This window comes from Parus major, chromosome 5 (genome assembly GCF_001522545.3).
Source record: "Parus major isolate Abel chromosome 5, Parus_major1.1, whole genome shotgun sequence".
Taxonomy (NCBI): Eukaryota; Metazoa; Chordata; class Aves; order Passeriformes; family Paridae; genus Parus; species Parus major.
In genome coordinates, this window is record NC_031774.1 from 60,940,775 (window position 1) to 60,950,776 (window position 10,002).

Consider the following 10,002-nt stretch of genomic DNA (forward strand, 5'->3'; position numbering starts at 1 on the left):
TTTTGGATTCCAGTGGGAGCATCCCCTGCCGTGGGAACACGGTCAGTGGCTCTCAGGGAAGGCAGGGATGATTTCAGGGAATGTTGATGGAAGTCAGGAGCTCAGGGCAGAGCTGATCAGCTCAGTGCTGCATCTCCCCCTCCTGTGGAACACTTCTGGTGCACTTTGTTTCTGGGCTCTGTGTCACCCCTCGTGCTCCTGGGGACACCCTGGCAGGATTGTGAGGGAGCTGCACCCCTGCACCTCAGCCTGGGCCACAGCTGGAGGCCAGCACAGCTGGATCTCACCCAGCTGGGCACCTGGGGGGGCTCAGCTGGAGAAAAGGAGGCTCAGGGGGCACTTCCCAATTCTTGTTCCATTTCTGTCCTCCTGCCATCCTTCCTGCCCCATCCCTCTCCCTCTGCAGCGTGTCCTTGACCCCAGCTGGGGCCAGGGACCCTCAGAGGAGCCAGGGGTGTCTGTGGTGGGGTGGAGAAGCTTTTCTGAGCTGGGCAGGTCTGCTCACAGCCTCTGGAGCACAACTACAATGTCTCCATTCTCCTCCTCCCTTAGCCCTGCTATTAGCCAGGAAACTCTGGCAGCTTAGCAACAGCTTCTGATGACCTAAAAAACCTCCACGTGCTGCAAGGCAACATTTGGGGAGCTCAGCTGGAGGGAGAAATAATGTGGTGAACCACTGAAGCCTCCATCCACCCCTACAGACACTTCCCTGTGCCTTCCAGAAGGATTTCTGTATCCATCCCTGTCAGAAAACAAAATTCCCATCTCCCAGATCCTTCCCATCCATGTTTGTTTGGCTTAGCTCCTCTTAGCCCTTAATTCCCAGGAACAATTTGCTTTTTAGTTCAGAAAAACAAACCCAAAGAGCCTGAAAGCATAAATCCCCTCAAAAAATCCCATCAAAACATGTTCTGGGATGTTTTGATGGACACACAACACCAAACTCTTCCCAATTCCTGGAACAGCTCTGGTTTCCCTCTTGTTGCCTTTGCTCCTTGGATTTAATGTCATTCTGTCATAAATTGATGCTGGAATCCATTAAAAAAAGGCTGATTTAAGGGTGGGGGGTTTTTTTCCAATCTAGGGAAACACATTTTTAAACAGTTTTAAACAATTTTTCTGTGGAAAAGATTAGGAATCACAGCATAGCAGTGGGGGACATTCTGAAACAAGATTAAATACACATAATACATTATCAGTTATGTTTTTAAAAATAAAATTATTATTGAAAATAATTATTGGTTTGGGGTTTCTTTTCTTTTTTTAAATTTCATTATTTTTAAACTGTTCTAGTTGTGCATGCAGTCCCTGGAGAGGATTTTTTTACCTGCTGGTGCCTCATCAGCTCCATCATTTCCATGGCCTGGATGAAGAGGTGACAACGATCCGAGTGATCCACCAGGGATGTGGGCAGAGGCTGATTCTGCCAAATTCTCCACTCAGACAAGGAGAGCTCCAGAGCTGCCCCCTCCTCGGGCTTCTGCAGGGGGAACTGGGATGGGAAAGGAGATTTTCAGCAAGGAATTGTTTAAATATTATCAGACAGGTTTCAGTCTGGTCCCAAATAAAAGCATCAGGAGCAAGCTGGGCTGGGGGAAGGTGCCCAGGTGTCCCTGCCCAGGGCAGGGGGTGGAATGAGATGGGTTCAAGATCCCTTTAAACCCAAACCATCCTGGCATTCTGTGGATACAGCATCCTGCATGGAATTGTTAAAATCAGGAGCAGAACTTAATGGATACTGAGACTTCCTAATACATTTTTAATTCATCAACCCAACTTTTAATCTTTTTACTTACAGGCCCAAGCTCAAAGAGCCATTTCAAACATCCCATTTTGAAATTCTTAACCTCAAGAACCCCCATGTCAACCTCAAAAAGGCATTTTCTACCAGGCTTCCCCCAAATCCAGAGTTAGCTCTGGCATTCCCAGCAGCTGGTGTCAAAGGAAAGGTTGCATGGAACTCACTGGTGTTTCCTGCAGGTTTTCCAAGGTTTCAAACTGAACTGGAGGCAATACTGGTTCCTTTATCCCATCACTTTCCTTAATCCTGTAGAGTCTGTCCCATATTTCAAACTCCTCAGGAGACAAGGCCCAGCTCTCACGGGAGCTCGTTTGCTTTTGGCCTGTGGGAAAACAATAACAGGGAAATGTTACCTGCTGTAGGAATAAAAGAACTTGGTGTGGGACCAAAGGAAACACCTTCCCTCAGCCACAACCAAAACCAGATGCAGAGATTGTGAAGCCAGGGACAGGCATCCAAAGAGTGTTAATGTTTTATATGGATAAATATCGTGAAGCTGCTGTTTTGGGAAAGGACATCATTTAAAACAGAGACAGATATAAATCACCAGCCCACTGCCAAGTCCCTTAAACAACCCTGGAAGTGATTCCAAAGAATCAGAGCTGAGAATGTGATTTGTTTTCAGGCCAGAGGTGTGAAGCTGGGAGAAAAATGACTAAGGAAATTGGCCAGTGTCTGTACAGCCAGGATTTGGGGAGGATGTGCAGCCCTGGCTCTGGTGGGAATTAATTCCACACAAGAGGAATCAGAATCAGCCTGGATCTCTCAATCCTCTCAAGCTGCAGCTGCCAGGGGCAAACCCTGAGCCCAGAGCCCTGCTCACATCCTGGGCAGGAAAACCTGCAGGAAGGAACCAACAGTGATGGTTTCAATCACTAAAACACCCCAGATCAACACTGCTATGAAGAATTTCTGACTCAAGGGTAGGAGATGTCACATTCCTGAGGAGAGAACAGCCAGGGCAAGGACCTGGCAGAGGAGGGAAAAAGAGACCTGAAGGAAAAGGAAATGAAGAACAATTCTTAGAGAAGCATTTGGAACCAGGGAATGTTGAGTGGGAAGAGCACACAGGATCACAGAATCAGGAATATCCTGAATAGGAAGGGACACACAGGGATCACAAGATCAGGGAATGTTGAATGGGAAGGGACCCACAGGATCACAGGATCAGGAATATCCTGAGTGGGAAGGGACACACAGGATCACAGGATCAGGGAATGTTGAGTGGGAAGGACACACAGGATCACAGAATCAGGAATATCCTGAGTGGGAAGGACACACAGGGATCACAGAATCCCAGAATATCCTGAGCTGGGACCCCCAGGGATCATCCCAGCCCCTGTCCCAGCCCAGACCCCCCAGCAATCCCAGCCTGGGCACCCCTGGCAGCGCTGTCCAAGGGCTCCTGGAGCTCTGGCAGCTTTGGGAATGTGCCCATTCCCTGTTCCTGAGGATCTGTTGCCATCCAGCCCCAGCAGGGCACACTGGGAACAAGGATGACTTCAGAGCTGTGTTCCTGTGGGACAGAGACGAGATGATCCCGTGATAGCAGCCCTGCAGCAGCTGGCAGCACCTGGGAACAGATCATTCCCAGAGCTCTGGGCTTCCTGCAGGGGAGCACAGGGAGGATTGTGGCTGCCCACAACATTTCCCAAGCACAGAGAAAGAGGGACCTGGACAAACAGGAGTGCAGGAGAACATTCCCACCCTGAGTGGGGCTGTTTGCATCCAGGGCTGGCAATCACCAATCCTGCAGTCCCTGGCACAGCCTCTCCCCTGCCTGGGAAGCAGCTGGTGCTGTCCCATGGGTAATTATCCTTAAATTAAAGATAAAATAAAGAACATTCCCAGTTAGGGATGCCAGACACAAACACAGCACTCAAATCACCCACACCATTCTCCTCAGTTCTCTCCAGAAACAACAAATCTTCACTGGGAAAATCTTCCCACCTTCCTCAGCTGGGAAGAGAGCAAGAATTACCCATGGGAAAGGCATGAAAACCCCACAGGGGACTAAACACTAAAACAGGTGCTGGTAATCTCAAAAAGCGAGTCCAAACCAATTCTCATTAGGACAAAACCAGCAATTATAACATGAAGTTGTAAAATCCAACAAAACCCACGGTTATTGATGACTCCAAACTGATCCCTCTGACATGAGGGAGTAGGAGAATTATGGGGAACCAGCAGAAGAATTAAGAAAATGAGATTTCATCTGGATGAAAGCAAAAAGGAATTTCTGATAGATTGAAATGAGATTCAGCTCCCAGGAACAACAATATGGACACGCTCCTCACCTGAGCAAACTCTTAAAAAAAACCCCAAAAAACAAAATCCAAAATTCAGGGAGAGAGAAAAAAAATCTTAAAATACAAGAAATTATATATGAGGCTTATGGAGTAAAGGGATTTTTTGCTGGACTTTTTGAAGGAGAGCTCTGAAAACTGAAGGACACACTTGGTTAATGATGGGGCAGCACAAGATACTGGATCCTTCTGGGGCTGACAGACAAAAGTTATGGAAGAGGTTCTGAAGTGAAAGAGGGGTGTAAAATCAATAGAAATTGGATCAAATTAAGAAGAACAGGAAATGTATATTTCTTTCAGGTAATGGGTGACAGGAGCAGAGGAAGGTCAAGCTGGAGCTGGGCCAGGAGAGGCTCAGGTTGGACACAGGGAGGAATTTCTTCATGGAAAGGGTGAGGCCTTTTCCAACAGAAAGGATTCCATGATTGGATTTATTTTGACAAGAAAACAAGGTCAGTGTTTGAAACTTGTATGATAACTCAGCCCATGACAGCTCAGGAGAAACCTGAGGATGAACTGGACCTCAACAGAGTGAGAGCAGAGGTGAGAGCACACCCAGCTCACCCACTGCTGCAATATTTTATTGTGGAAATGGGCACTAAAAGGAAGAGAAAATGTGAAAAACTCAGCTCCTTTCTTTGTGTTCTTTTGGAGCTTTATCCAGAGCGTCACTAAAATCAGGAGCAGCCCCTGGGTCACCCAGCAAGGAAAGGGAATCCACAAGGCTGTGCTCAGTGACCTGCACAGGGCACGAGGGCCACTGAGCCCTGGCCACCCTGGGGACCCTGTCCTGTCCTGGCCACCCTGGGGACCCTGTCCTGGCCACCCTGGGGCCTCTGTCCTGTCCTGGCCACCCTGGGGACCCTGTCCTGGCCACCCTGGGGACCCTGTCCTGGCCACCCTGGGGACCCTGTCCTGTCCTGGCCACCCTGGGGACCCTGTCCTGGCCACCCTGGGGACCCTGTCCTGGCCACCCTGGGGCTTCTGTCCTGTCCTGGCCACCCTGGGGACCCTGTCCTGGCCACCCTGGGGCCTCTGTCCTGTCCTGGCCACCCTGGGGATCCTGTCCTGGCCACCCTGGGGACCCTGTCCTGGCCACCCTGGGGACTCAACCCTGATCATCTTTGGCCAATCAGCCCTGGCCCCTTTGGGGACCCAGCCCCCCCAGCCCTGGGGAGCTGCACTCGAGGCTCACACAAAAGGCACTGGGTAATTCCAGCCCCTCCCACAGCAGGAACATTCCCAGCATCATCGTTTTCTTCATGCCCTCCCTGCTCGTTTCTCTTCTCTAGGACAGACCAACAAATGCTCCAGAATGATTATTTTCATTCCATGTTGTGCTCTGATTGTTTTCCAGCAGCTGTGTCTGTTTCATCTGAAATAAGAAGTTTCCCAAGGCTTTGAGTTTCTTATTTCAGGAAGTTCCTGTTGTTCTTTACAGAAAGCAGTAAGGAGGAGACAGAGCATGAAAATCCCTGAGTATTTACATAAATATATATAAATTCCCAAGTATTTATATAAATATATATAAATTCCCGAGTATTTATATAAAAAGTAGCTCTTTTGTTCCTATCTGAGGATTGTGTTCAGTTTCCTGAGCATTCCTGTGCCACTGAACTGCATCAGATTAAAAACCCTCCAAGAGAATTTTCCAAATTTTCCTCCAAGAGAATCTGCACAATTCATAAATATCCCACCCCTGATTTCTCCTTTTCCTCACATCAAAATCCTCACTTTTCAAGCATTTCTGTTTTATTGTCATTTTCAAAGCCAGAGAAAGCTGGGAGTGTCCCAGGCCAGGCTGGACAGGGTTGGAGCAGCCTGGGACAGGGGAAGGTGTCCCTGCCCACGGGATCTTTAAAGTCCCTCCAACCCAATCCAGGCTGGGATTTTGGGATTCTGTGATGAACATTTGCCTCCTGTGCCTGCAGCTGGAGTGTCTGACCATCCTTCCATGGAGAAGGATGAAGAAAGGCCTGGCTCAGGGCAGAGCTGTGAGGATGCCCAGGAAAAGCCCTGAGCTGACAGAGTGACCCTGCAGAGCCACAATCCCCTGGGAGAGAGGCTTGGAAATGCTGGAAACACCATCAAACACCCTCTTACCAGTGCCACAGGCAAGGAGAGCAGATTTGTGCTGCAGGGAACTGGATCTCCTCTCTTTGGAAAGCATCCTTGAGCTGCTGGGCTCCTGCTCCTCAGCACTGATAAACATTTTATGCACTTTGGGATTGATGCCTTCTGGAACCATCCGTGGGCTGTGCTGGTAGAAATGAAGGGTTTTGTTCCCTGAAATGGCTTTGTGGATGCTCCTTTTGTTACACTGGCTTTGGTTGTAGGTCTGAAATAGAAGGTAAATAGAGAATTGATTGTTTTCTCACAGCATTTGATGGAAACAAAAAGAAGAGCTCAGTGTCTGTGGGGTTTCTCATTATTTCCTGTTCCCTCAGAGAGGTGTTGTTTGGTTTGGGGTGTTTTAATGGACCAGCAGCAGGCACAGCACTGGAGACTGAGAAAGGAGCACAGCCCTTGCCTGGGGGAAGCTGCAACCTGCCACTGATACAGGGATGATGGAAATTAGATTACATGGGAAGCAGGGAAAGGAGCTCAAGAGGAAAAAAAAGGCCTAAGATGATTTGTTGATGTCAGGAGTGCTCTGAGTGCTTTTAATTACACTTCATTGTGCAATGGAGAAACCACTGCAAAGCTGGAGAGAGTGAGGAAACTGGAAGTGCCTCCCCCAGGGAGGTTCTGTGCTCTTCCCCAGTCCCCTGTGAGACCCTGAGTGCTCCCAGTGTCACAGGGCAGCTGCCACTGCCAGAGGGGACTGCAGGGAGCAGAAAGATGCTCCAAGAGGCCCACAGCCAGCTCTGATAAACCCCTCAGGCATTCCAGGAATTAACTTTTGAACCCTAGGAGAGTCAAACCCCGGGGTTTTTATGGCAGAGAAATGTGGTGTTACCCAATCACCAACATCAGAGTTGGCACATCTTGGTGGCTTTTCCTTCCCCTGTGCATCCCTGGGCTGAGCAGCTCCAGGGAACATCCCAAACCCCATCCCAGNAGTGTCCCAGGCCAGGCTGGACAGGGTTGGAGCAGCCTGGGACAGGGGAAGGTGTCCCTGCCCACGGGATCTTTAAAGTCCCTCCAACCCAATCCAGGCTGGGATTTTGGGATTCTGTGATGAACATTTGCCTCCTGTGCCTGCAGCTGGAGTGTCTGACCATCCTTCCATGGAGAAGGATGAAGAAAGGCCTGGCTCAGGGCAGAGCTGTGAGGATGCCCAGGAAAAGCCCTGAGCTGACAGAGTGACCCTGCAGAGCCACAATCCCCTGGGAGAGAGGCTTGGAAATGCTGGAAACACCATCAAACACCCTCTTACCAGTGCCACAGGCAAGGAGAGCAGATTTGTGCTGCAGGGAACTGGATCTCCTCTCTTTGGAAAGCATCCTTGAGCTGCTGGGCTCCTGCTCCTCAGCACTGATAAACATTTTATGCACTTTGGGATTGATGCCTTCTGGAACCATCCGTGGGCTGTGCTGGTAGAAATGAAGGGTTTTGTTCCCTGAAATGGCTTTGTGGATGCTCCTTTTGTTACACTGGCTTTGGTTGTAGGTCTGAAATAGAAGGTAAATAGAGAATTGATTGTTTTCTCACAGCATTTGATGGAAACAAAAAGAAGAGCTCAGTGTCTGTGGGGTTTCTCATTATTTCCTGTTCCCTCAGAGAGGTGTTGTTTGGTTTGGGGTGTTTTAATGGACCAGCAGCAGGCACAGCACTGGAGACTGAGAAAGGAGCACAGCCCTTGCCTGGGGGAAGCTGCAACCTGCCACTGATACAGGGATGATGGAAATTAGATTACATGGGAAGCAGGGAAAGGAGCTCAAGAGGAAAAAAAAGGCCTAAGATGATTTGTTGATGTCAGGAGTGCTCTGAGTGCTTTTAATTACACTTCATTGTGCAATGGAGAAACCACTGCAAAGCTGGAGAGAGTGAGGAAACTGGAAGTGCCTCCCCCAGGGAGGTTCTGTGCTCTTCCCCAGTCCCCTGTGAGACCCTGAGTGCTCCCAGTGTCACAGGGCAGCTGCCACTGCCAGAGGGGACTGCAGGGAGCAGAAAGATGCTCCAAGAGGCCCACAGCCAGCTCTGATAAACCCCTCAGGCATTCCAGGAATTAACTTTTGAACCCTAGGAGAGTCAAACCCCGGGGTTTTTATGGCAGAGAAATGTGGTGTTACCCAATCACCAGCATCAGAGTTGGCACATCTTGGTGGCTTTTCCTTCCCCTGTGCATCCCTGGGCTGAGCAGCTCCAGGGAACATCCCAAACCCCATCCCAGTAATTCCAGGGGACATCCCAGACCCCATCCCAGTAATTCCAGGGAACATCCCAAACCCCATCCCAGCAGTTTAAGGGAACATCCCAACCCCATCCCAGCAGTTTAAGGGAACATCCCAAACCCCATCCCAGCAAACCCAGGGAACATCCCAGACCCCATCCCAGGAATTCCAGGGAACATCCCAAACCCCATCCCAGCACCCCCAGGGAACATCCCAAACCCCATCCCAGGAATTCCAGGGAACATCCCAAACCCCATCCAGCAGCTCCAGGGACCCTTGGGAGCTGCCCTGTGGAAAGGCTGACCCAGGAACACCTGGGAGCCATGGAATAAACACTGAGCTCATGGAAATTCCTGCCAATGTCACTCCCAGACCTGCACTGAGCCCTTTCCCCAGTAAAACATCTTCAAAAGCTTTGTGATTGACCTGATCTGATTAAAAACAACCTCAAAACTAAACCAGGCAAAACAAAAAAAAACCTGAAAACCAAAACAAAGAAAAAAAAAACACACAAAAATCCCCCCACAAAACCCAATGAAATGCCCATAAATTAATACATGGACATTAATTATTTAGCTGCAAATTAAGTGATGGGGAAGAACCTCCACAGTGAGTCTCTTTCCAGTTCTGCTAAACTTAAAAAACCCAAAAAAACACCCTCAACAAAAACCAAACAAACCCACCAAGACAATATTGGTTTGCAATTAAACTTATTTCCTGATCTTAATTTTTTTAAAAAAAATGATATTCAGTGACTGTTCTACCTGGGGGGAGGTTCTGCTTCAAAGATATCTGAGAAAATCTGGACAACACAATAATCCAACTACTTAAGTGAAGCTCCAAGGAATTTAAGGGACTATTTTATATCCCATTACAGAGCAGAGCTTTCAATAGTAACCAGCCTCTGTAAGCAGCATGACAAAATATCTATTTAGGAGCTCTGCTCAGGTTTATCATTTTTAACTCTCATCCCTTCCAAGGGGAAACTTTCTTCTCCTCAGGGAGGATTCTTTGGAGTCTCATTCAGAATTAAATCCCTGCCACCTGCAAATCCCAACCCGAGCTACGGTGATTGAAGTAACACCAAGAGTCTGAAATTCTGGGTTTGCAGTTGGTTTAGGCAGATCCTGGGTTTATTTATCCATTTGCAGCCTTTCAGTGGTGATGGCAGCAGGGGTGTCCATGTCACCCTGCCCAAATCCTGTCCCGTTGGCCCTGCAGGGTTTGCAGCTGTGCTGGCACCCCTGGCTCCAGTGGCTGGCCCGAGGGACAGTCTGTACTCAGGGATCATTAATTACTCTCTGCTCCAGTGCTGGGCTGCAGGAAGCTGGACAAAGTGGATTTGCACCTAAGCCGATCTCTGCATCCTCACACGCAAGAGCGCTAAAGCCAGCTCTGTGCTCCGGTGGCGTCACCGGCCCCGTCAGCGCCAGGGACAGCCAGGGGCACCACGGCCACTCCCAGAGCTCCCTCCAGCTCCAGCCCCTGCCCACACCTTCCTCTGCTCCCCTGGAAAACCCCGGGAATCCCTGGCTGCAGTTTGATATTTGGTGACGTG

General features: G+C 49.3%; 1 protein-coding gene across 1 annotated transcript in view; it reads right to left on the reverse strand.

Moving 5' to 3' along the window:
• The window catches only part of FANCM (FA complementation group M), a 57,489-nt gene that overhangs the window by 17,530 nt on the left and 29,957 nt on the right, over positions 1-10,002 (reverse strand). Inside the window, exons 10-13 of the mRNA XM_033515237.1 lie at positions 7,487-7,721; positions 6,211-6,480; positions 1,966-2,123; positions 1,328-1,492 (exon numbers count right to left, since the gene is read on the reverse strand). Coding sequence (XP_033371128.1) covers positions 1,328-1,492; positions 1,966-2,123; positions 6,211-6,480; positions 7,487-7,721 — 828 coding nt within the window. The remainder of the gene's footprint in view (positions 1-1,327; positions 1,493-1,965; positions 2,124-6,210; positions 6,481-7,486; positions 7,722-10,002) is intronic.